Source organism: Macaca thibetana, chromosome 9 (assembly GCF_024542745.1).
Source record: "Macaca thibetana thibetana isolate TM-01 chromosome 9, ASM2454274v1, whole genome shotgun sequence".
NCBI classification, from domain to species: Eukaryota; Metazoa; Chordata; class Mammalia; order Primates; family Cercopithecidae; genus Macaca; species Macaca thibetana.
The window spans coordinates 14,766,665-14,794,111 of NC_065586.1; the positions used below are offsets into that span (position 1 = coordinate 14,766,665).

Consider the following 27,447-nt stretch of genomic DNA (forward strand, 5'->3'; position numbering starts at 1 on the left):
CCCGGACGCAGGGGGCGGGCGGGAACGTGAAGCTCCGCGGTGCCTGATGGGGCCGTTGGGCGGCTGGTAGCTGTTGCTGTTGGGGGACCCCTTCATTCCTACCGCCGCCGTCCCTGCTGCCTCATGGCGGCCATCGGAGTTCACCTGGGCTGCACCTCAGCCTGTGTGGCCGTCTATAAGGTGAGGGGCTGCGGAGCTGGGCTAGGGCTTCATGACGGCCACCCGGTTCTCTGGCGCGGGCTCATCCACAGGCTTGAGAGCGGCGTGTCGCCGGCCTAGGGATGTCGTGGAGTGGCGTTGCCGCGAGAACACTCCGGGGCGAAGGGCCGGGCGGGCCAGGCCTAGCCCCTGGCGACTCCTTCAGAAAGTTCTCTGCTCCGCGGCGGAAGCTCCCGGCGACTTAGACGCGCAGAGTTCCAGGGGCGTCATGGCGGCGGGATGCCCAAAGGGGTCCCGGGGACAACGGAGCTGCAGGGTGCCCGGGGGGTCACGGAGAAGGCGGGGCCGCTGGGTGTCCGGGGATGGGTCCCGGGGACGTCCTGGCCTCTGAAGGCCGGAAGGGTCTCGCTGACGTCAGGGCCTCAGGATTCCCTTGGGTGGGAGGTTCTCGGAAAGTGGCCGCGAGGTACTTGGAGGCGGTGGTCTTTGGGACAGCAGGGCCCGAACGTCTAGGTCCCGGAGGGGCGGGGAGGCTGCTGTCGAGTTGGAGCTGATGGTCCTGCAACGCTGCCTGGCTGTGAAGCCAGTTGATTGTGCGTGCTCTACAGAGGTGGAAGTGAGAGCTTGACAGGACTTGTGGCCTTTCTCTCCTCAGTGGGGAGGCAGAAGGAACGATAATCATGAACTCCGTTGCCACTAGTTCCGCGTTTAAATGTCAAATGACTTGTTAGGAAAAGCCAAAGGGAATAATGCTACTTCATTTTGTAGAAATAGTAAGAAAGGGGCCCAGCGCGGTGGCTTACGCCTGTAATTCCAGCGCTTTGGGAAGCCAAGGCAGGCGGATCATGTGAGGTCAGGAGTTCGAGACCAGCCTGGCCAACATGGTGAAACCCCGCCTCTACTAAAAATACAAAAAAATTATCCGGGCTCGCCTGTAATCCCCGCTGCTCAGGAGGCTAAGGCATGAGAATCACTTGAACCCTGAAGGCGGAGATTGCAGTGAGCCGAGATCCGCCACTGTAGTGTGCACTCCAGCCTGGGCCACAGAGCAAGACTCCGTCTCCAAAAAAAAAAAAAAGAAAGAAAGAAAAAGAAATGGTCATGGTAAGAAAGAAATAGGAAAGGTAACGTAATATTAGGCTTCTTCGTTTTGTGTGTAGAAAGGTTGTTATTACTTTTGATTCAATTGTTGACTTTGCAGAGCAGACTGAAAACATGAGGCAGTTCTTCATGGAGTTATAGGCCTTCTATGAAAACGAGGAAATTAAATGGTAATGAAATTTGCGAGTTTAAAATATTGAGAAAGCAGTTTTTCTTTCCACACAGATGGCAAAGTAACACTGGTGCACACATGTCTGAATACGTCTAATGAGACTATTTCGTGTTTTTTTCTCTAGGATGGCCGGGCTGGTGTGGTTGCAAATGATGCTGGTGACCGAGTTACTCCAGCTGTTGTTGCTTACTCAGAAAATGAAGAGGTACTAGTCCCCTCATTTTTGTACTTGTGAAATAATTTAAAATTACATGCATTGTAATATATATATATATTTTTCAGATTGTTGGATTGGCAGCAAAACAAAGTAGAATAAGAAATATTTCAAATACAGTAATGAAAGTAAAGCAGATCCTGGGCAGAAGGTATGGAATCAAATGATACTTTTAAATATAGTAATAGAAACATGTTCATAAATTCTAAGCATAATGTGAAACTAGAAACAGCATAGTTTGTTTCTTCATTTTATGACTGAGTCATTAGAGAGTACTCCCAGTAGGCTGTGTCTTTTGATTATTAGTGTTGGATCTTCTCCAGTATGGGATTCACTCAGATGTTAGTTTCTTGCTGACAGGTCTGTTAGTATTGATAAATGCTAACATTCATTTAATTTTGGTAATTTGTGTCAGAGGTGGTAATTTGGATTGTTCACATTTTTAGTTTTTTTTTAACTGAGAGGATTTCAAAGATTTTGTGGGAATTTGAAGACTTCTTGATAATGTGGTTGAATTTTGCTGAATCTATTACAATTGTTCATAATAGATGTAGACACTATTGATTTTCTTCCTCATGATCTTTTGTGACACTTTCTGGGAACTAACTTTTCCATTGGACTTACAAATTTAATCATTAGAGTAACAGCTAAATTAACATCTTATGTAAGAATCAGATTAATCATCTGTTGTAACTTTAATTAGAAGATTAAAAGAGGCTTGCTTCCCCAGACTTCTGTCTCCTGAAATTATAGATTGCTGTAATAATTAGGGGTTTTCATTTTCACTACTGTAGTAATACTTGATAGAGTGTTTTTAAATTTTCAAAGTGCTTTCACATCTATTATTTTATTTAATCCTCTCAACATCCTTGTAAAATTGTCAAGGCAAATACTATCATTCCCCATTTATAGATGAGAAAATCAAGGTACAAAGAAATTTTTACCTTAGGTTAGGGGGTAAACTGGATAAGACTGTAGATCAGGTCTCCTCACCCTCTGCCCCAGGTTCTTTTCTTTCAACTTTGTTTAGTGAGAATGTAAGTAAAAATGTCCTTGTGTTGATTTAGAATTTGGATATTATAGATTAAATTTATACAGGTATCTCTTACCTGTTTATCTTATTTTGTATCTCTTACCTGTGTTCAATTAAATTGAACTTGATATTAATCTTTTTCCTTAGGATATTTATGCACTAAGCCAAAAACTATAGTTGTTTGGAGATAATTCAATATTTGGTGACAATAAACATATCCCCATATCCTTTTACCTGTTGACAAAGTACTGAGCATATTAAATATAAGTTGGTGTCAAATATTTTCAAATCATAAAGTGTAGAAAAAAGAATTGTAGATGGGTTTTGAAGCCTGAATCACTGAGTAGCCAACAATATATTTGTTTGCTTTTTTAAATTAAACTTTTTATTTAGAGAGAATTGTAGTTTCCTATGCTGCTGTGTAAGAAATAATACAGAAATGTCAAGCACATGACTGGATTCACCACCTCTCCCCTTGGTTACATCTTGCAAAACTATAGTACAGTGTCACAACCAAGATGCTCACATTGATACAGTCCAGATACAGTATATTTCCATAGATCTCTCCCCTGGTAGCCAACAATATGTTACTGTTTGTTTTATGCTGCTGTTTGGGGGCAGATGGTTATGGTAATTATGTGGCTTTCTTCTGCCATATTGTACAAAAAAGCTTTGTATTAGCAGAGCAACTTAAACTCACTTTTCTGGCCCATAGTGACAGTCAGATGGGTAACACAGAGCCACAGTGTGCTATGATTAGTGAAGACTGAGCATCTTTCAGATTGCTATACCATGGTCATGCTTGGACTCCTTTAGAGTTAGCTGCCTCGTGGTCCAGGTGATTTTCCCTCCCAGCCCATCTGCTCACCAGACAAGGGTGATTTTTACAGATCCATTGTTGTACCAACTCTCAGCCATGAAAGCATTTGGCCCTTTTGTTACCAAGCCATTAGGTCCTTGGTGCAGTGTCTACCCTGGGTGAACTCCCGAAGTTGGGCTGTCTCAGTCTTAGCCTCATGCCTGTTTATGACCTACTAACAGGTAGCATCACTTAACTTGCTGCCAAAATTATCCTTACACCCTTCCTGTAACTCTCATTCCCCTGTGGCCTTCCAGCCAGAAATGCGGTCCTTGGACCTGGCTTCTCAGCAATTATCCCTGAGAGGGAAGATCCTGGAGATATCCTGAGAGCACACAGAGCTTCCCCACACCTTCAGACTTGCACCTTGCTGTCCAGAAGCTGCCCAGCCCTCCTTTCCAACCCACAATGGCCAGTGCCAATAGCAGTGCGGGCATCCGGTGGTCCAGACAGGAGACACGAACTCTTCTCTCCATACTAGGCGAGGCAGAGTATATTCAGCGCCTCCAGACTGTGCATCACAATGCAGATGTCTATCAGGCTGTGTCTAAGCGAATGCAGCAGGAGGGCTTCCGCCGCACCGAACGTCAGTGCCGTTCCAAGTTTAAAGTTCTGAAGGCATTATATTTAAAGGCCTATGTTGCCCATGCCACAAGTATGGGTGAGCCACCACACTGTCCATTTTATGATACGTTGGATCAGCTTCTCCGAAATCAGATAGTGACTGACCCAGACAACTTAATGGAGGATGCTGCTTGGGCCAAGCACTGTGATCAGAATTTAGTGGCCTCTGACGCCCCAGGGGAAGAGGGAACCGGCATTCTAAAATCAAAAAGGACTCAGGCAGCTGATCATCAGCCTATGTTGAAAACAGTTAAGGAATCAGATGAGGATTGTCAGCTAAGAATCAGTGACCGGATACAAGAAACCAGTGACCTCGAGGACTCCTGGGATGAATCCTCGGGTGCAGGTAACTCCTAAGCATGTGAAGGATTCGGGTCCCAGAGTCACATGGCTCTAAACAGCCGTGTCTGTTTGGATAGTGTCCTCTTCAGCATAGTTCCTGTTTCTGCCTCATTCTGCCCCATGCACCTTTTTAAAAACCTAATAGTAAGCTAAAGGGTTCTAGGTTTTCAAAAGCTATGCCCATAGCAACATAAGGTATTAGAACTCTTTAAACCTAGAAGAAGTGCTCTCTAGAACCAAACTAGTTCTGGCATTATTAATAATGGGTAGTTAGGAATGTGTAGGTCTAGAGTGGGTTGGATAGCTATGTACAAAGGGGTTCAGGAAGGCAAGGGAGAAGTTTTAGAGGTGAAATTAAACAGGTCACAATGTCCAGATTAAGGAAATGGATTCTTCCCAGTCCCTGGTGGAAAGAGGCTTTCCAGGAACAACCATAGGTTTATAATTTGTCTTAGCTCTGCTGCTGGCTCCAAGCATTCCCTTAGCAGGAATGTTCTCTTTGCAACATTGTTGCTTTGTTTTTCAGGGTGCTCTCAAGGGACCCCCAGCTACAGCAGCTCCCACAGCCTTTTCAGAGGTGCAGTTGCTCCCTGTCAGAGCAGCCCCATGGCCAGACTGGGTGTGTCTGGGGAGCCTAGCCCCTGCACCAGCACCAGCCGCAGCACTCCTGGGGTAGCCTCCACACCGCAGACTCCAGTCTCCTCTTCGAGAGCTGGTTTTGTTTCTGGTGGGGATAGGCCCTTGACCAGTGAGCCCCCTCCAAGGTGGGCAAGGCGAAGAAGGCGGTCAGTGGCCAGGACTATTGCAGCCGAGTTGGCAGAAAACAGGCGATTGGCACGAGAACTCTCAAAGCGGGAGGAAGAAAAACTGGACAGGCTGATTGCTATTGGTGAGGAGGCCAGTGCTCAGCAAGACACTGCCAATGAGCTCCGCAGGGATGCTGTCATCGCAGTCAGACGTTTGGCAACAGCAGTGGAAGAGGCAACTGGTGCTTTTCAGCTAGGCCTTGAAAAATTGCTTCAGAGGTTGATTTCGAATACCAAAAGCTAGGAACCAATTACAAAAGGCTCTGTTTCCTAAACTGGTAGAAGTCTATTTTCCAAACCTGCCTTCTGAATCCCTGGCTCCTTTTCTATGTCCTCAGAAAAAAACATGGATGAACCATGTATATCCAGATAGTACAGATATAATTGCTAATTCATTTTCCCAAGATTCTCCACCAAATGGAAGACCTTTCAGAAATGCCAGGGGTGGCCTAATAGAAAACAATGGAGCCATGTTCTAGAGAGCTGGTTCATCGTAGCTTTGTCACAGATGTGAAGCAGTTTACTTTACCTCTCTCCAGCGGTTTCCTCATCTGTAAAATGGGGATCAATAATAACTCCTGCCCTGCCTACCTCACAGGGTTGTTGTGAGGATCACATGGTTCATAGATGTGAAAGAGTTTAAAAGTTTAAAAGCACTGTACACGTTTAAGTTATTAATGCATATGGCCTTGGCTGAGGTAAGGCACATTAGTTTACAAGATTCAGGAGTATGGATGTATACTGTGACTTCATTGCTTGAATCTTTCCTTTGCTGGTCTAACTTGACTGCTTCATGGAGTTTGAAATCTTAATTTTTAAAATCCTTGTGTGGCTCATTAGACTAGTATAAGCACAACCTGTATTTGTACCTTAATCTCTTACGTTTCCACTACTGTGTCTCTGACATATCTACTAGTAAGCACTCTTGTCAAACTGTCTTTCTAGCCTTCATTTTACTGGTTCTTAGTCTCTTATCAATATAAGGAAATAAGAAGTGCCAGGGAGCCACCATAGTGTGTTATGGTTTATATCGATAATCTTCAATATAAAATATTGGCCATTTTATAAAATATTAAATGTATGTAAATTCTTTGCATTTCATATTATTTGGGTCCCTTGATATGCCTAAATTACATCTTGAAGTTTCGGTTGCCATTAGAACATTGTGGAAACAATTCAGATTATATCAGTTTCCAATCTGCTTTTTAGCTGATTTCATTCTTTTCTGTTATTTTTTTGTCTAGTATGTTATACAGGGTAAGCCCTAGAAAACTTTACTTTTGAGCTTTCCAAGATTCCTTTTTCTCAGATGTTGTAGACAGAAGTTTATGTAGTTAATGGCATCTGGTGGAAGAGAACAGCTTTGTTTCCCTTTTAACTTTGGGAACAGTAGAGGATGGTGTGGATAAAGATTGCCTGCAATAGATGACTCCTTTTAAGCACTAGCCCTGAACAGATGAGCCTCCTCCCAACCTCAGACATACACTTGGAGAGAGATGAAGGTGATAAGCCACACTTCCGATTTACTCTAGAAGGGAAGACATTAATCTCTGTCATTAAACTAACTTAAAGCTTTTAGTGGTTTACTTAGTACTTTTAGGAATACAAATAGGAATCCTTAGGATTTAAAAAGTTTTCCCATAATCTAGAAGTTGGAAAAAAAGAAAAACAAAGAGTGGGCATGTTGGGGGAGGTTTTATTTTCTATTTTGCAGCCCCAAGTGCTTAGCTGAATGCTGGAAATGCACATGGGTGGAGAAATGGTCAGAGCAGCAGTGGGAACGTACCCAGAACCATGAGTAGACAGCAAGCAAGCCGCTCTGCCAAGCCAGGGGTGGAGGTGTGAGGCAGCTGGTGTGGTAGAATATGCTGGAATCTAGTTAGAATTCCTGGATTCGAATCCTGTCACAGTTTGTTTCATCAGACAAATCATTTGCCCTTTTCTATTATTACTATTTTTTATGTTTTTGAGACAGTCTCACTGTTTTGCCCAGGCTGGAGTGCAGTGGTGCAATCTTGGCTCACTGCAACCTCTGCCTCCCAGGTTCAAGCGATTCTCCTGCCTCAGCCTCCCAAGTAGCCGGGATTACAGGCGTGAGCCACCGTGCCCATCTAATTCATGCCTCAATTTCTTCATCTCCAGATTGAGGGATTTGTACTAGATTTTTTTTTTTCCTAGTACCTTTCAGCTCCAAAAAATTTTGAAATAGCATAATAAAAGGCAAAAAGAAAATGAAATTTTAATTGTAATATTTTCTGTCACAGCAGCATATGTATATTTGAAATACTGGTAACAATTGTAAGGTAGCATTCTCTGGTATTAATATTTATTAATATGCTCATGAACTTCTAAGCACCACACCAGACATACAGACTCTGCTTTAAAAGAGCATATACTTAAGGCATTGAAATGGATACAGCTATATTCATTGTCTCAATTGTCTTAGGCTATTATATGGAAAGATATATGTCAATTATAGGTAGGTAGGTAGATTTTCTGAAAAAACAGAAGTACTTGACGGAGAGTTAGGCCTGTATTCTATAAATCTATTAATGGTAGCTAAGTGCATAAGACAAGGATTTCTTTGAGATGAAAGGAGTGCTGAGGAAGAGAAGTGGAATTAATACTTGGATGTAGTATTGTGAAATTCAATGGGTAAAGTAACCGTAATGTGGGAATAAAAGTCAAGGGAAAGGTTTTGAATAAGTACACAGGAAAATAGGCTAAAATTATTAAGGGGAGGAAAACTGCAATACAGGGAGACAGTGTGCAAGAAAGCAAGCCAGGAATCTGCCTATGTGGTAGACCCAACCATTACTACCTGAACCCCCTTAGAAAAGCCTTTCCAGCATTCCATAACTCAGGTTCCTCATTTATAGAGTGGGAAACTCATAATTGTCCTACCTACCTCACAGGGGTGTTGTGAGGATCAAAGGAACAGATGAATGTAAGAGCACTTTCAGATGTGTAATGCACTGTCATGTAACAAGTGGGGGAAAGACTCGAGCACATTAGTGCTGGTGTGTGCCAAGCCTGTGTGCTGTTGACCATAAGGGATATTTCAGAAGGAGGAGGAAGAGAAGATGGCATTGCTAATAAAGGTTGTGAGACACAACCATAGGATTAACTGCCTCCTCAAGTCCATCGTGTAAATAAGGTGCTACGTATACCAACTTCCCACCACCTTTGTTTTTCTGTTCAGTAATCCTGGTGTGGACAAATAAAGTTTTCACTTGTATGTAGTTACGGATCAGTCCACTACTTTGTGATGATGTCTGTGGTTCTTTGTTGCCTCCATTCTTTGCTTTGCTTTCTCCTCTGCTAAGTGTCTTGCCTGTCTGCGGCCCTTGGAGCTATATGTACTTTCTGTCTTCAGAGGACAGCGGCCCTCTTTATACGGCAGTTGAGAAATAATTTTCCATTTCTAAGAGTTCTACAAATTCTGTAAAATATCTTTCCTGGCAAATTATCTTGTCTGGGTGGTAGACAGCCTACACATAACAGTATAAATTTTTCTGGTTGACTTAAATTCTAAAGAAAACAGAACTAGAAAGTGTCATGCTGAAATTCTAATATTGGTGCAGAACCCACCATGAGCACACTTTATCTTTTTTTCCTACTCCTACAGTGTTTGGCATATAGTTAATATTAAATACTGAGTTTAGGAAAAGGAAGAAGCAAAGAGTTTAATGGAAAGAATACTAAACTTTGTATTGAAGGTCTGGGTGCCAGCCAGTTATGCCATTAATTAGCTGTGTGACTTTGGGCAAGCTAGTTAGTTATCTCCTGTCCTATTGATATTTTAGGTGATAGAGAAGGAAGTATGAGGAACCTGAAAGTATTCCAGAGTCCGAAGCCAAATTAGTCCATTTTAAACCCCTTTTGTCTGCCTCTTAACAAGTTAAGGTCTCCAGATGCTCTGTAACCCTTCAGCAGTTAGCCACTATGAATTTTCAATTTATCTTATTAAACAAATAGAAGTCACAGCTCCTTGGAAGAAGGGTTTAATGGAAGGATACTAGTCTATTTTATCTTAATTTCTAGATGACATTAAGCCAAGAATCAGATTTCTATCCCTGCTCAAGGGACAGAAGTACTGTGATCATTTACAAGATGAGTGGGAGGCAGCCTGGTAAAGTATGAATAATAGTAGTCTGATAGAGAAGACCTGGGCTCATGTACTGACTCTGCCCCTTGTTATCTTATAAGTTATTGCCCCTCTCTGAAGCTCTTTTTCTCTAAAATAATACCTGCCAAGCCCACCCAATTAGGTGTCGTGAGGATAAATTGAGATAATGTACATGAAAACATTTTGTAGTCTGCATAAGTTGCTTAAATCTGTTTATATATGCATATCTATAGTACTCTGCATCTTTCTATAAACAGCATTCATAGTTTGCTCAACCTTTTGGTTTCTGGAGTTGGTGTGTGTTCAGAAACCAAGCAACAAAAGATGGTCTTAGCTACTTTGGTTTGCCCTTAGTTTGCAACCTTCTCATCTCAGTGGTTAGGTCTTCAGAATCACAGGTGTGAAACTATGATATAAAATCATGGATATTATAAAAAGTCACCTCAAAATATATAGCATCTATTAATAGCAAGGCCAGAATACGAAAGCTATTTATTTTCAAATGCAAAGATCAGTACTTTAGTAGAATTACTATAACCCTTATAAATACTCCATTTCTATCTTCTGTAATATTTGAAGACTTAGTGTTAAGCAGCTTAATAACTTTGTTAATATTTTAATATTTGTTCAGTGATATTGAGAAATATAGTCTTCTTTAAACTTTATATATCTACAATACTGATTTTAATACTTAGCTATCTTTATCTTTCTTTATGGACAGCTCCAATGATCCGCAAGCTCAGAAATACATCACGGAAAGTAAATGTTTAGTGAGTATGGTTCTATTATTGCTTCCCTGTTACACAGAGTAATTACCAAGGTCATAACATGTAATGTTGATTTGAAACTTTGCATTTTTATTAAAATTTATTTAGCATAATTATACTTTATTTTATAGGTCATTGAAAAAAATGGGAAATTACGATATGAAATAGATACTGGAGAAGAAACAAGATTTGTTAACCCAGAAGATGTTGTCAGACTGATATTTAGTAAAATGAAAGGTATTTAGCAAAAGATATCTAATAGTTACCTTTAATGATCTTTTGAAAGTTGACCTTAAAAAAGAAAAGTTAGAGGTATTTTTAGATCCTGGGAGAAACAGAGTGATAGAACAGATAAGTAAGGACATATAAACTGTAGACCTGTTTGGGGCACTAATTGACTATGTGCCCTTGATGACTTGCCTTCCCTGACTTTGATTTCCCTATAAGTCATATAAATGGATTAGGCCAAATAAGAGTTCAAAACCTATTTAGTGGCCAAGTAAGCTTGGTGAATAGTGGCACTTCAAGATTGACAGTATTCTGTGAACAATAATTTAGGCAGATTAAGTAGGTCTGCTTTTATTAGCAGTTCAGAGAAAGGCTCTGAGCCGAGTGGTATTCTGTCGAACAATTTGGGAAATTCTGGAATAGATTGTTTATAAGGCTCCCTTCAGCCCTGTAATGATGTTAAGAATTTGGGGGATGGAAGGCAGTCTTTAAATGTAGAGAACTAACATTATGACATTGTGTCTTCACACATATGCGTTAGGAGCTTATTCTCCATGGAGTCAGTCTAATTTAGAAGATGGTTGATACTAAAGCCTAAGAGCCAGGGTCTTTGGAAAGCTGATTCTGTGTCCAAAAGATATCACCAAAACCACCAGAAGTGCTGCATGATTTAAGAGCGCAGAGAAGAAAATTGACATGGGGGCAAGGAAGTGAATTGGGAAATATGTTTAGTGAGATCTTTGTCATAAATTAATAAACCTCAGAAAGTATCACTTGTCATTTTTTTCTGTCATCAGAATTTTATATTTTTTAATATGCAGAAACGGCACATTCTGTATTGGGCTCAGATGCAAATGATGTAGTTATTACTGTCCCATTTGATTTCGGAGAAAAGCAGAAAAATGCTCTTGGGTAAGTATATGGGGTTTATCTTACTGGCTTAAAGGAAATACAAAATCACTATATAGTAAAAGCTAACATTATATTTGAAAGTACCTTAGGCAATAAAATTGTATTTGTAAATAATTTAGTAAGGTAATGATCATTAATATGTATTTTTTTTTTTTAATGAAATGCCAAGAGTCTGGGTGTGGTGGCTCACGCCTGTAATCCCAACATTTTGGGAGACTGAGCAGGGGCAGACCACCTGAGGTCAGGAGTTCGATACCCACCTAGCCAACATGGCAAAACCCTGTCTCTATTAAAATACGAAAATTAGCTGGGCATGGTGGTGCCGCCTATAATCCCAGCTATTCGGGAGGCTGAAGCATAAGAATCGCCTGAACCCAGGAAGTAGAGGTTGTATTGAGCCAAAGTCGCGCCACTCCACTCCAGATTGGGTGACAGCGAGACTTCGTCTCAAAAAACAAAAAAACATATGCCAAGAGAACATAAAATTAAATATGGTGTACCCTCAGCTGTTTTGATCAGAAACATTTTAAATTACCTGGTTAAATTGACATTTATGAATCTCTTTGACTAGTTTTCTGTAATTAAGGTTTATGTGGGAATTACATGTGCAGTTTTAGAAAACGTTTGTGATTATTTCTTCACCTTAGATCTTAATCTAAACAAAAAAGTTATAGTTTTTACAGGTCATTATGCAAATGTATTGGTATGCTTTTATGCCTTTGCTATGCAGGATAGAGTTTCATACAAGGTTCTGGGTGTTGAAGTTGCCTCTGAGGCAGAGAATTGCCTTATTTACTTTTAAAAACTGAACACTAGATTAAAGAAATTGGAAAATTTCAAGTGTTTTATAAATTTGTCTTTCTACAGTTTTTTCATAGGCATTTTTTCTTTCAATAAATATGTATTCATTACTGTTTAAGCCACACTGTATTGAAGGTTGAGTAAATAGAGATAAACAGGACATGGTTTCTGATGTCACAGAATTAACAAGATAATTATGATAAAGTGTGGCAAGTACTTTGAATGGGGAAGTTCTGGATAGCATGAAGACAGGACACCTGTCCTAGACTCTGAGAGCCCCAAAAGACTCTCGTCTTTTGAACTTTTTTTTTTTACATTGACATTTTTGAGAGCTTTATTTCTCTTACTCAGTATATGTGCTTTTTGCTTGCTTTGTCAAGAATATGGGCTCTGAAGATTACAATTTTAAACAAAGTGATCTCTTATAGTCATTCATTTGTTTTCTATATTCTTGCTTCTAAAGATCATTATCCTTCATGTTCTACTTATGAAATCTTAGTAGCTTTTGTATAGAATCTTTAGCAGAGCATTTCTAAAAATGTAGAATTGAACATGTGATAAATTAAATTTATTGAAAGCAAATTGTTCACAGAGAAGCAGCTAGAGCTGCTGGATTTAATGTTTTGCGATTAATCCACGAACCGTCTGCAGCTCTTCTTGCTTATGGAATTGGACAAGACTCCCCTAATGGAAAAAGGTAAAGGTCATATTTGAAGTTTTAAGTTTTTTGAGTGCAGAAAACATTTTAGATTATAGCGATTATATCGGTAAAGATTATTATGTAATGCAGTGGTTCCCAACTTTTCTGGATGGAAAAACAGACTCTTTCCTAGAGTTTTTCAAGTAGTTGAGAAAGATGTCCTAGGAAAGCACAGGAAAAACATAATGGGAGAGAAGATTGAGCTTTTATGCCCTTGTCGTATTGCCCTCATTTTGTCCCTTTTTTGAGGGAAGATTTGAAAATTCTAGGCCTGGCCAGTTTCTTTTTTTTTTTTTTTTTTTTTTTTGAGACGGAGTCTCGCTGTGTCACCCAGGCTGGAGTGCAGTGGCGCGATCTCGGCTCACTGCAAGCTCCGCCTCCCGGGTTTACGCCATTCTCCTTCCTCAGCCTCCGAGTAGCTGGGACTACAGGCGCCCGCCACCACGCCCGGCTAGTTTTTTGTATTTTTAGTAGAGACGGGGTTTCACCATGTTAGCCAGGATGGTCTCCATCTCCTGACTTCGTGATCCACCCGCCTCGGCCTCCCAAAGTACTGAGATTACAGGCTTGAGCCACCGCGCCCGGCCTGGCCTGGCCAGTTTCTAACTTAAGCTACCACACTGCTGATTTTTCTGCCAATTCCAGTTATTAGACATGTTTGCAAATAATAGATACTGTTATATACATTTGACAGGGCAGGAGATGGGAAATTTAACATGAGGTTTTGAGACTTCTTTTAATGGTGAAATACTAGAACATACTTATCCCTAATATAGCTGTCAATATGTCTTAATAGAATAGATAGTCGTTCAACTTTAGAGAAGTTAATTCAGATGCCGTGTTAATTTTACGTAATTGTTTCACCTCATTATTCGTATCTCCCAGTTAAGTAAATAAATATGTGTACACCATGAGGGAATTATTTTTAGATAAATGTGAGAATATCAAATTATGAGTTTTAATACATGGGGAATCAGGAATTAGCTCCTAATTTTGCATATGTAATATATCTACAGAACATGCAATTGCAGTAGTAACTTGCATAATATTAACACATAGAATTTCTGTGTTCAGTTCTCTTAAAATACACTATAATCACAAATCTCTTGATTTACTTTGAAAAGTTCGTGTTTTGAACTCCTTACTCAGAAGAATACAGTTGTATCTACGTGACTAAGTAAAAAAGAACTTTGATTTGGATGCAGAACGTCTCGAATCTAGGCTTGATTGTCAATAAGTGACTGTAGACAACTTAGTTATTCATCTGAGATTATCCGTTTCCTCATTTGTAGTTTAAAGGGATTAAACTAAGTGACTTCTGATATCCAACTTAGTTTTAAAATGTTATTCCCTGATAACTTTATCTTCTCTTGAAGCAATATTTTGGTGTTTAAGCTTGGAGGAACATCCTTATCTCTCAGCGTCATGGAAGTTAACAGTGGAATATATCGGGTTCTTTCAACAAACACTGATGATAACATCGGTGGTGCACATTTCACAGAAACCTTAGCACAGTATCTAGCTTCTGAGTTCCAGAGGTGAGTATTAATGGCCTGAATAATACCTTCTGATTGAGGTTTTCCTTCAGATATTTTATTTTTTTTCCTAATTTATTTTAAGTTATCCTGCTGCAAAGCAGGATGTAGTTTTTTTCATTGCTTAGAAACTGGATATTTTCATATCTAGGGTTATAATGTCCTGTCCAGGCAATTCAGAGGCCAGGCTGCCTAGTGCAGTGTGCTTGGATTTTTCACTTAGTGTAAAGAGACCATTAGATACTGAACTGCATGAACTTGGATTTTAATTCTTCACGTGGTGCTCTTCTGTCTGGATAAAGGAGTGTATAGGCACTGAGGCTTCATTGCCTTCTGAACAGTTTTTAAAAGTTTGGCTCTGGTGAAGATTCCATTACATTATCTTCATATTCCAGTAAGTTATTGTCTTACAGAGTACAGAGTATTTATCTTAATTACTCATCTGCTGCTAGGAATATTTCAGCCTTGTTACTGAGTATAATTACTCCAAAATTCTAACCCTTTTGGATGTTACAAAAGTCAAATATGTAAAGGTTATACTTTTTGGGTATTGCTGCTCTAAAAAAAAAAAAAAAGTAATTGAAATGGTATTTTAGCCAGTTTGACCTAATTGGTTGAAGAAGTCTTGAAAAAGTCATAATGTCTCACTTGTTTGATAAAGATCTATATTGCTTTTTGTTATAAAATAGATGTTGTTTAAACAAAGTCATTCATCACTATTTAGTAAGAAGTTTTAAAAATGAACTCATATTGGAGATGGTGGAATGTAATTTTACATATTTTGTTGTATGTGTCAAATTTATGTGAAGAAAGACTTGTAGGGTTTTTTTTTCTTTTTAATGCTTGACAAATAATTTTATGCCATTAAACAGTGATTGTGCTGTGATTATAAAGGGTAAAATAGGAGACTTTGACGCAGTTACATAAATCTCCTTTAACCTCTGTGCCTCACCTGGGAAAGGGTGGTATCTACTCTACTTTCTTCAGAGTACAGCCTATTATTACAATTACATAATGCAGCAGTTCATGGTTATGTAATATAGCAATTCAGAGTATTAAGGAAATTGGTACTTCATTTTTCTTGAGGTGACCCCTTTAATTGCACAGAGTGTTTTAGGAAAGTTTAGAGGGATTCGAAGAGAAATACTGAAATCTGGAATAAAATATTGTTTCACTAATTTATTATTTATTTTATTTATTTATTTATTTAGAGACAGAGTTTTGCTCTTGTCGCCCAGGTTGGAGTACAGTGGTGCAATCTTGGCTCACTACAATCTCTACCTCCCAGGTTCAAGCGATTCTTCTGCCTCAGCCTCCCAAGTAGCTGGGATTACAGGCATGCACACCCAGCTAATTTTGTATTTTTAGTAGAGATGAGGTTTCGCCATGTTGACCCTGGTTGATCTTGAACTCCTGACCTCGGGTGATCTACCCGCCTCAGCCTCCCAAAGTTGGGATTACAGGCGTGAGCCACCGCACCTGGCCTGATTCACTAATTTATTATTGTTTAATAAGGATTATCCAAATTTTAGTTACAATATTGTAAATGGCCCAGTAATTTTAAACCTCAAAGGCTATGTTTTTAATTTAGATCCTTCAAACACGATGTGAAAGGAAATGCGCGAGCCATGATGAAATTGATGAACAGTGCTGAAGTAGCAAAACATTCTTTGTCAACCTTGGGAAGTGCCAACTGTTTTCTTGACTCATTATATGAAGGTCAAGATTTTGATTGCAATGTGTCCAGGTAAAACTGAAGTTCAAAAAACTTTTAAAAAAAATTCCAAGAACATGTTTGTTTAGGTATAATTTTCTTACTTTGGGTTTTTGTTTGTTTGAAATTTGTCAACCATCTATAATGTCTTTACTTTTGGGGTCCAGTTTTTGTCAGACTAAGTAGCTGTTACCCGAGTAATTACATCAGTTGTGATTGCTTGCCCTGTTATTTTATGGCTACAATTAGGAGTGTGTGAAGGCATCCTAGAACCTTCAACCTAGATCCTACAAGTGATAAAGTACAAAGGGAGGAAGTGCTGTAGTCTTTGTGTTGCATATTTGCTAATAATAATGATACAGCCTATTCAGACCCCTCAACAACATAATAGGTGACTTGGAAGCATAGTGAAAATTTCCACGTCTGTAGGATCTTATTTTTTTTAGGATTCTACTGACTGTATTTGGTTAAATTCTCTTTTCATCTGTTTAGTTTAGCTTCTTCATTTTCCCCAGGCCTTCATGAAGACTCTAGATCTGCACTGCCCAACAAGAGAGCCACTAGCCACCTGTGGCTGCTTAAATTTAACTTAATTAGGATAACATTAAAAATGCAGTTCCTCAGTAGCACTCGCTGCAGTTCAGATGTTCAGTAGTCATGTGGCTAGTGATTGGCAGAAAGGTCTGTTGGACAGCTATGCTCCAGATCTTTGAAGAAAGAGTTCAGGCTACAACTCAAAAGATAGAAAAGGCATTGCATTGAATTAGAATCTCTTTTTGGATACAGTATGTGTATTTTCCTAGTTCCAGAATTCCTTAGGATTAAGTTTGTCCATGTCCTCGGTATATATTTGCTTTGTTAATCAGTAATTAAGAAGGAAATGAAATTTATAATTTTTCATAAGGGAAATTTTTCCTTTGTCACAAAGATTTCAACCATAAAAGTATGCTTTACTATCTATAAGGATTATAGATATTAATAGGGAGATAACATTAATTTTTAAGCCATTCATCTGCATTTAAGAAGTTCTGTATGAAGATTAGGGAGTACATTTTTCATGACTACAAATTTTTCTTAAAACTTTGTTACCTGCCAGCATTCAAGTTTCTCAGGGAGTACAGAGGGACTAAACTTATGTACAACATAGTCTCAAACTGTCAAGGAAAATCATTAGAAATAATTTTTAAAGTTTTAACATATAAAAATGACAAACTTTCAAATGATGGTTTGATTAGGTTCAATAGGTTTATTGTTGGGAATGCTATATGCTGGGTATGTGTTTTTAGATTTTTTATTTTTTGGAAGCTTATAAGTAGACCATAAACAAGATGGGCTTTCACTTGAATTTGATTTTATCTTCATACATATGTAGGTGAATGACCTAGACCCTCCTCTCTCCATGATATTGCACCACTCTTACCTAATACCTTATTCTGATGGTAAACCTGTCATTCAGAGAACTATCATATTAAGTTTTGGCATTACTCTTCACAAGAAAAGGAAAAGTGATATTTGTTTGATTGTACTGAGCCCTGTTTTGTCTTTCTCTTGTTTCTGTGTCTGTGTGTTTCTCTGTGTGTGTGTGTATGTGTGTACAGAGCAAGATTTGAACTTCTTTGTTCTCCACTTTTTAATAAGTGTATAGAAGCAATCAGAGGACTCTTAGATCAAAGTGGATTTACAGCAGATGATATCAACAAGGTAATGCTTTTACATTTTTCTTAGTTATTTTAGGTATAGTTTAAGACTTGGAATTTAGGAAATAGCTCTTGGTACTGAAAGAATATGTTTATGCATTTAAGTATTAGATTGTGTTAATGAATAAGGAAAAATTGATGAAATTTTGATTAATGGCTCTGGTGAACTCATTTTTGTATATTCAGTTTCCTAGCAAAACAGAATAATTCCTTTCCAGTGTATTTTTTATATGTAAGCATAGATAGAGAGATATTTGAATACTTACTACGTGCCAGGCACTGTTTCCAAGAGTTCTACACATATTAACTTGTTGAATACTCACAATAACTCTGAGGTAGGCATTATCATTTATCCCCAAGGTAAGCACTATTATTTATCCTAGTTTTGTAAGTGAAGGCACCAAGGTACAGAGATTAAGTGGCTTCCTGAAGATCACATGGTAAGTAGTAGAGCCAAGATGTAACCCAGTATCGTTCCTGTGTCTACTCATAACTAGTATACCAGGCTGCTTCCCGCTCCTTGCTTAGGAACATATTTTTAGACTTTCTAAAAAATTCAAATATTTAGTATTTTCTTTATTTCCCAAAATTATTTCTCTTCATTGAACATACTCTTTTTATCCATTTAAAACGAGCCAGGTGCAGTGGCTCAAGCCTGTAATGCCAACACTTTGGGAGGCCAAGGAGGGAGAACTGCTTAAGCCCAAGAGTTCAAGACTAGCCTTGGCTGTTTCATAGTGAGACCCTGTCTCTACAAAAAAAAAAAAAAATTAGCTGGGCATGGTGGTGGGCGTCTGTGGTCTCAGCTTCTTGGGAGGCTGAGGTGAGATCACTTGGGCTCAGGGGTCAAGGCTGCAGTGAGCCGTGATTCCTACCACTGCACCCCAGCCTGGGGACAGAGCAAGACCCCATCTCAAAAATAAAATAAAAATAAAATGTATATGATTTTTAAAATTTTCATTATTAAAGAAGTATTCATGTAAGAAAATTCAGAAAATACCAAAAGGCAGCTGTATTTCTAACTCGTGTAACTTCTATGCATAGGTGTGTTTGCTAGCTATAGTTTTGTGAATTTTTTTAATAACAGTTCTAATTCTGTATGTACAGTTTTGAATTTTGCCTAATTTATATAATATAACCAATCCCCCCCCCCACATTACTATAGTCTTTATAAACACAATTTGGAATAGATTGCTAATGTCCGAAAAAAGGAAACGCACTGTAAATTTTTCACTGTGGTCCTGTTGTAGACACCTGGGTTTGGGTTTTTTCCTCCCCTGTAAGAGAATGATGCCTGTCTTTATACAGAGGCATTTATCATATTTAGGATTATTCCTTAGAGTAGATTCCCAAAGTAAAATACTAGGTCAAGAATAAAAATAGCTTAAGACTATTTTTACCTCAAGTTACTTTCCAAAAGAATTGAATTAACTAATATTCCCATCAGCAATATATAACAGTATACATTTTACTATAGCCTTGTCGACACTGAGTTATAGCATTTAAAGATAAATTTCCAATTGACTGTTGAAAAAAGATCTTTTCACTTTATATTTCATTGGCTACTAGAGTATTTTCTTTTTTCTTTTTCTTTTTTTTTTTTTTTTGAAACGGAGTCTCACTCTGTCACCCAGGCTGGAGTGCAGTGGTGTGGTATCTGCTTACTGCAAGCTCCACCTCCTGGGTTCATGCCATTCTCCTGCCTCAGCCTCCCGAGTAGCTGGGATTGCAGGCACCAGCCACCATGCCCGGCTAATTTTTTGTATTTTTAGTAGAGATGGGGTTTCACCGTGTTATCCAGGATGGTCTCGATCTCCTCACCTCGTGATCCACCCGCCTTGGCCTCCCAAAGTGCTGGGATTACAGGTGTGAGCCACTGCGCCTGGTCAGAGGATTTTTCTTAAATGTTTATTTAATTTTGTGTCTCCTTGGTGTAAATTTTTATCTCATATTATTTGCCTATTTGATCATTTAAATCTTTTTTTTTAAACTTGTGCAAATACTTTACATAATTGGAATATTAGCTATCATGTACAGCAATCTTTCTTTGAGGCATTTACTTCGCTGTTTAGTTTTGGTCCTGCTAGGGAGGAGTGTGTTTGACTTACTCTTGATCTTTGACTCTGTTTCCTGCAGCTGCTTTGCTTGGATGTATGGCAAATATGAAATATACTTTTCTTTTAACTTGTCTATAGTTTGACAGTTTTATGTTTTTAGTTTTTTTGATGTCTGCTATGTTGTGACAAATATTTTTTGTAGTGTAGTTCAATAAGTATATATATATGTGTGTGTGTGTATATATATATATATATTTTAACACAATGTGGCAGGCATTTTGCCAGGTGTTTGAAGGCTGGGAGGCAAGTCATATGATGTTAGTAAAACAGTGGTGGAAGGTGCAGGGCTTGGAGACAGACTCACCTAAACATGAAGCCTCATGGTTCTAATAGTTCTAGACTGGGCAAAATTCTTCATTTCCTGAGCCTTACTTTCTCTTCTTATGAGAGTGATAATATTTACCTTACAAGTAAGTATTGTAAGTATAACTTACTCTATAGGGTTGCTACAAGGGTTAAATGAAATGTCTGTGGCACAGCCTGTTGCATATCGTGACAAATAAGCATCAGTTCCCTTTCTTACTCAATTGGTCACGAAGCCCCATCATTCCATTATCACCTCATAGTACAATTCTCAGTCGCTTGAGTTGAGGCGGAATAGTTTTAGGTTTGAAAATGTTGTTAGAGATTCCCTCTCCAGATGTTTCTAAGACACAGGCTTTTGAGAACTTAATAATATGAAATTGTCTTGTTAGTGTGTTGACCTTGGTACAGTGAGAAAACAACCCTCAACGCTCAGCGGTTTTCTGCAACACTTAGGTTACAGGTGGGCAGCTGCAGGGGGCTGCAGGTCTACTGCTGGGGCTCTTTTCCACTTCCTATTCTAGGACCCAGACCACAGGAGCAGCTGCCTGGGCCTCAGATTAGATAGGTGCATGTCAGTGCGTACACATTCAGTGTCACAGTGGGTATGACAGTGGGGCAGAGAGATATACCCCACCTACCAAGTTGTGGGAGTGAGTTGGATGGGTAATCCTCTTACAGGGAATGGGGAGTGAATGATAGGGATTTACATGTATTAAAACATTTAATCCTCACACAAGCTCTAGGAGGTAGGTGCTTTTATCTCCATTTTCAGATGAGGAAACTAAGAGGTTTCCAGAGAGGTGAAGTAATATGCCCCGCAGTCATGAGGCTGGCACTTACATGGTGAGGCAAGGACCGGAACTCAGGCTGCCTGTCTCCATCACCCGTGCTCTTCATGCTTGTGACCATTGCCTTCTCATTTTAGTACCTGGGGGTCTAGTATGAGGAGAGTTTGGCTTTTTTTGGAAGAAATTCTCTTATCTTTTGCTTGAGGGGGACAGGTTTCTGGTCTGAGAGCAGAGAGCTTCAGGGTTCCTACTCTTGAATGTGCAGACTTTTCCCTTCTTCCCTCTTGTTTTCAGCACCATGCCCCACCCCGGTTTGTGCTGTATCTTTGTATCTTAAGTTCTATCACTGTGTGTTGACGACCTCCCTCCCTGATGTGGGAGAAGGTGCAGGTGGCCACCTATTTAGGTGAGGGGAGCAGCTGGCGGTGGAGGCGGGTGCAGCCACTCCACATGTGTGTTTTCCAGCCCTTGTGTTTTCACTTCTGTGCTTCACCCTCGCTTTCTGTGGTGTTTGGTACCTGGAATCCTATGCGTCATACTACCCTGCCTTTTTTCAGTTATCTCAAACTTCATCTGAGTTACCTCTTGCTAGCTTCCAAAATTTGTTGAAATCTCAAACTCAAGATTTCTCTTCCATTTATTTTGCCTTTCTGTCTTTATACCTTCTTAAATCCCTTTGTTGTCAGCGTAGTGGGCTTTTGTGAAAGGGAGCTTAGATAAATGAATGTGGTTAATCCTTGTGTTTTAACCAAGCTCCTGGGTTCTATAGCTGCAATTTTAATAGTTTCATAGTATTTCATTGCATTGATGTACCATCCTTCATAACACCCATTCTGTATGTTGGATGTGTATGTTATACAACAGTCTTTGTAACTCAGTGGATGTCCTCAATTTCTTTAGGATAAAATTCAGGAGTAAATCCTAGATTTTAAGACTTTTAGTATTTGTTATCAAATTGCTCACCAAAAAGCAATTTACTTTCTGAGTAGATGTAAACCTTAATTGTTAACATTGTAATTTTAAAGTTCTCTTTGTTTACAGTTCTTTTCTCAGAGAGCTTCAGAATTATTTTTTTCAACTTACATAAAGTCTCATTGTTATTTTGACATAGTTGCATTGTTTATAAAATAACTTGGGATGATGTAATAACTTAGAATATTTAGTTTCCTAGTCACAAAGTTGGTGTCTATTTAAATCTTCTTTAACACTTCCTTGTTTTCTTAATATTTACTATTAAATTATTGCTGAGTGTTATGGGATTATTGCTCTTGTGAATGACATTTTTTAATACTTTAGTTTTCTAATTTGTTTTTGCTGATAAACAAGGTACCTGGTGATTTTGCTTATTTACCTTACATTTTGTCACTTTGTAAACTCTTTTAATTATTGATTTTTAATGGATTCTTCTGAATTTCCTAGGCATACATTCAAACTTATTTTACTGATTAACCCACAAATAATTATTGAGCACACCTATTCTACGCTAGGCAGATTCTAGACACCTGGGATACAGTAGTAACTATGGCAAAGTCTTTGCCTTCATAGAATGAACAATATAGTGAGGACATACAGGTAATATGAATCAGATAAAGTAATGCCCAATTGTGATAAATATTATGAAGAAAATTAAGCAGGATAAGGGCCTAGCTAGTGACAGAGGGTGATTTTTCAGGTCAGAGCCCCCTCTGAGGAGGTGGCTTTTGATCAGAGTCCTGAATGAAGTGAAGTCATAGAACAAGCCATGTGAATATCTACCAGTGTCCCAGGCAGAGGAACAGCAGGTATAAGTGTGAGTGATGCCTGAGGAGCAGCAGGGAGGGTAACACGGGCCAAATTGAGTGAGCCAGGGAGACGGTGGACAGAGGTGAACTTGGCAAGGAAGCTAGGGCCCATATTCCCAGAAGAAGCATTGAGGCCTCAGTGTGAAGAGTTCACTGTAGGTCGATGTAGGGGTCTGGATTTGGGGAGAGGGGTCTGGGCTAGAGACACATTTGTTCACACATGTGCTCTTTAAAGCTGTGAAACTGGACAAGTGTACCCACGGGGGAAGCACAGCCACAATAGAGAAGAGATCCCAGGACGGGATCTTGGGACAATTGCAAGCCAGAAGGGCATCTGGCATAGGGGATTCCGGACCAGCCAGTGAGAAGGAAGAGAACCAGGAAGACAGGCAAAAACATGTCCTTAAGGAAGGGAGAGAGCAACTGCCCTGTGATGCTGGAGGTCTAGCAGGTTGAGGCTTAACCTTCTTGAGGATTGACCCTTGGACTTGGCAATGTTGAATGGCTGGTCGGAGCAATTGTAGGGGAGCTGTGGAGAGAAATGCCTTACTGGAGCGGGTTTAATATTGAATGAATGGTGAGGTGTTGGAAACAAGTGTAGACAACTCTCAAGTTGTGTTACAAGAGCAACAGGAAAATGGGGTGGCTGGGGGTGCTGGGAGAAGATATATCTGTAAGTGGGAAGACATTTCTCTAATATGTGTCCCTTTTGTTTGAGACTCTGTCCAAAAAAAAAAGTAAGTTCTGATTATAGCAATCAAATATAAAACAAACAGAAGCCCAGGCTGGAATGCTGTGGCTCAGTGTCACATCACTGCAACCCCCATCTCCCAGGCTCAAGCCACCCTCCTGCCTCAGCCTCCTGAGTAGCCGGGACTACAGATGTGTGCCTATTTGATATATTTTTTTAGAGACAGGGTCTCTGTATGTTGTCCAGGTTGGTCTCGAACTCCTGGGCTCAAGCAGTCCACCCATCTCAGCCTCCCGGAGTGCTAGGATTACAGGCATGAGCCACTATGCCTGGCCAGAACGTAAATATTTTTGTGAATGCTGGACTTCCTTCTTTTGTTGATTTTACTAGGGGAATACTATTAGACTGTTACCAACAAACATTGATTACTGGTAATTGGTTTGAAATAGATTTTATCGGCTGGGGTCCGTGGATCACGCCTGTAACCCCAGCGCATTGGGAGGCCAAGGCGGGTGGATCACGAGGTCAAGAGATCGAGACCATCCTGGCCAACATGGTGAAACCCCGTCTCTACTAAAAATACACAAATTAGCTGGGCGTGGTGGTGCCTGCCTGTAGTCTCAACTACTTGGGAGGCTGAGCCAGGAGAATCGCTTGAACCCGGGAGGCGGAAGTTGCAGTGAGCAGAGGTTGCACCACTGCACTCCAGCCTGGCGACAGAGAAAAGAAAAAGAACTAGATTTTTTTTTTTTCTTTTTTGAGACAGAGTCTTGCTCTGTCACCCAGGTTTGAGTGCAGGGGGGCGATCTCGGCTCACTGCAAGCTCCACTTCCTGGGTTCATGCCATTCTTCTGCCTCAGCCTCCGCAGCAGCTGGGAGTACAGGCACCCACCACCACGCCCAGCCAACTTTTTTGTATTTTTAGTAGAGACGGGGTTTCACCGTGTTAGCCAGGGTGGTTTCGATCTCCTGACCTCGTGATCCGCCTGCCTTGGCCTCCCAAAGTGCTGGGATTACAGGCATGAGCCACTGGATGTGGCCCCAATAAATATATTTTATCATATTGAGAAAGCTCTCTTTTTTTTTTGAGACGGAGTCTTGCTCTGTCGCCCAGGCTGGAGTGCAGTGGCGCCATCTTGGCTCACTGCAAGCTCCGCCTCCCGGGTTCACAACATTCTCCTGCCTCAGCCTCCCGAGTAGCTGGGACTACAGACGCCCATCACCACTCCTGGCTAATTTTTTTGTATTTTTAGTAGAGACGAGGTTTCACTGTGTTAGCCAGGATGGTCTCGATCTCCTGACCTCATGATCCTCCCGCCTCGGCCTCCCAAAGTACTGGGATTACAGGCGTGAGCCACCGTGCCCGGCCTTCTTTCCTTTCTTTCTTTCTTTCTTGAGAGGTTCTCACTCTGTCATCTGTCATCCAGGCTGGAGTGTAGTGGCACAATCACGGCTCACTGCAGCCTCGAACTCCCAGGCTCAGGTGATCCTCCCACCTCAGCCTCCCAAGTAGCTGGGACCACAGGCGCATGCCACCACACCCACTTGGGTAATTTTTGTATTTTTTGTGGAGATGGAGTTTCACCATGTTGCCCAGGCTAGTCTTGAACTCCTAGGCTCAAGAGATCTGCCCACCTCGGCCTCCCAAAGTGCTGGGATTACAGGTATGAACCACTGCACTTGGCCTTTTCTATTTTTAAAGGAATTTTAATATGAAGTGGGTGTTGTATTTTTACATGTGTGTTTTTGGACACCAGTGAGATGATCTTATGGGTTTTTTAAATATTTATCTTAAAGCTATATAATGAATAAATAATTTCCTAATATGGAACTATCATTGTATACTTGGGATATACCTTACTTGGTTATGAGGAGGTATTTTTTTTTTATTTTTCTGCAATAATTTATAATTTTTATATTATTTATGCTAACTGAGCATGAAAGGTTAGATGGACCATTTCAGGCTTCTCTACCTGACCTATATCGTCTGAACGAACTGACCCCTTTTAACATAAACACTGAAAAGGGGAGCAGTCCTAGTTTTTAGTGGCACTGGTTTAAAGGAGTGCCTTAGCTGCTTGGCTCCATCTCATCCTCTCATCTCTGGGTGAGAAGCTGTCAGTGGCCTCTTCAGGACCACTGATTATCAGTAGGTCCCAAGTCGTCTCTATGGGGAATCAGAGGCATATGATTCTCAGGCATCATCTGAACAAGGTGTCTATCATAAACTGAGTATAACAATCCTGCCCCCTAACCCTGGCTTAGTCCTTTTCTGATGTTTCTTCTTTCCACCTCCCTTCTTGTGTCCACAGAGCATGACTTGCTCTTAATAACCTCTTCTAAGGTTGTGACATTATAAGCAGAGGTAGCTGTGTCTGCTGCTTCTCCCCGCTCCTCTTCTTTTTTGCCTTTCTGCCTCTCTCACTCTTACCCTCTTTAACAACTCCTGAGATGCATTCAAAGAAATAGGGAGTTTAATCTATTTTGACTCAGGTGCTTGAACTTACTTAGAAGGCCTTAGAAATGAGACATCTCAGGAAGTAATGAAGGTTAATTGGAGTTACAGGGGTGGGCCCTGATCCGATAGAATTATTGTTGTCATGAGAAGAAAGCTGGCTCTGACCGCCCTCCCTCCCCCTCCCACCAAAGTGTACCAAAAAAGAGGTCGTGTGAGGACACGGTGGGATGGTGGCCACCTACAAGCCACGAAAAGAGACCTCAGAATGGTCTACATTGCTGGTACCTGTATCTTGGATTTCCCAAAAAAAGTTGGCTGGCTGTGGTGGCACATCCCTATAGTCCCAGCTGCTCAGGAGACTGAAGCAGGAGGATCACTGGAGCATCGCTGGAGCCCAGGAATGTGAGGCTGCAGTGAGCTATGACTGTACCACTGCAACTCCAGCCCGGGTGACAAGGCAAGACTGTCTCCAAAAAAAAATAAATAAATAAAAAGTCAATATTTTCCAAGGTTGGTTGTTTTGTTTGTTTTCTTTGTTTTTTGCATAGCACCACTTACTATTTATTAATAAAGCTTTTTTGATGTTGAATATGAGATATTTGAAAAGGCATATTCTGCATTTTTGTTCTCCTGGTATTTACCTGGGATCATAAAATTTAGAGAAGATTGCTCTTTTTACTTACTCCAAACTGATCTTTTCAAGATCTTTGCCAAGGAAAACCTACTTTAAAAAAAAAAAAATTCCTTCAGCTAATGTTCCTCATGCTCACACCTGGAGATGCATAGGGTATCCCTCATTACTTCATACTGAATGTGAAAGAGGCCTAGCTTTCATCAGTTGGTCCTCTGCCTCTGTGAGCAGTGAGATCATCCATAAAGACTGTGAAATAGGAAGTGGCTGTTGATTTCCCTTCTTAGGTTATATATTAATCCAGTACTCTGAATGCCCGTGGAATCATAAGTGTTCAGTGGATGAATCAATGAGCAACTTAAGGGATTTACAATTTAAAGAAGCAATTTTATATGAAGTTCTTCAGGCAAAAGATTTAATCAATGGTATCAGCCATTTAAAATGCAGTTGTATAAAACAGCTCTTTTTCCTCAAGAAACTTAACATTCTTCTATGGTAAAGGCAAAGAAGTTTATGGCACAGTTTTCACTAAGAGAGAATAGCAATATTTGTCACAAAAATTCTTTAAGATTCAAACTTTAAAAAAAAAAAAACCTTAGTACAAAATATTGATATATTTTCTATTCAAGTGACTTTGTGGTTAAGCCTCTTTTGCACAGTATTATGAACCACATATGTAGCTCTACTGTATTTTGTAATGGTGAGATTTCCTCATTTTAAATTTTGTTGTGAGTAAAGAATATGTTAAATATCTATAATACGTTAAATATATATGTGTATTTATAGGTTAAATATAACATGTTAATATATAGGCTTTTTTTGTATTTTATCTTGACACACGATGAAGATGACTCAGTCTATTACACTTAATTTTGAGACACT

General features: G+C 39.9%; 2 protein-coding genes across 3 annotated transcripts in view; both read left to right on the plus strand.

Moving 5' to 3' along the window:
• Positions 1-27,447, plus strand: part of HSPA14 (heat shock protein family A (Hsp70) member 14) — a 691,631-nt gene that overhangs the window by 659,161 nt on the left and 5,023 nt on the right. The window contains exons 2-11 of the mRNA XM_050803222.1: positions 73-180; positions 1,557-1,637; positions 1,715-1,797; positions 10,161-10,209; positions 10,338-10,443; positions 11,256-11,346; positions 12,740-12,844; positions 14,224-14,385; positions 15,974-16,129; positions 17,695-17,797. Coding sequence (XP_050659179.1) covers positions 124-180; positions 1,557-1,637; positions 1,715-1,797; positions 10,161-10,209; positions 10,338-10,443; positions 11,256-11,346; positions 12,740-12,844; positions 14,224-14,385; positions 15,974-16,129; positions 17,695-17,797 — 993 coding nt within the window. The 5' untranslated portion in view covers positions 73-123. The remainder of the gene's footprint in view (positions 1-72; positions 181-1,556; positions 1,638-1,714; positions 1,798-10,160; positions 10,210-10,337; positions 10,444-11,255; positions 11,347-12,739; positions 12,845-14,223; positions 14,386-15,973; positions 16,130-17,694; positions 17,798-27,447) is intronic.
• MSANTD7 (Myb/SANT DNA binding domain containing 7) lies at positions 1,728-8,552 on the plus strand. 2 transcript variants are annotated; one of them, XM_050803265.1, is made up of 2 exons: positions 1,728-1,797; positions 5,031-8,552. In XM_050803265.1, exon 2 carries the CDS (start codon positions 5,111-5,113, stop codon positions 5,552-5,554), a length of 444 nt encoding a protein of 147 aa, XP_050659222.1. In that variant the 5' UTR covers positions 1,728-1,797; positions 5,031-5,110; the 3' UTR covers positions 5,555-8,552. The 2 variants fall into 2 exon arrangements, with proteins under 2 accessions (XP_050659222.1, XP_050659221.1); XM_050803264.1 differs by lacking the exon at positions 1,728-1,797 and adding an exon at positions 3,801-4,508.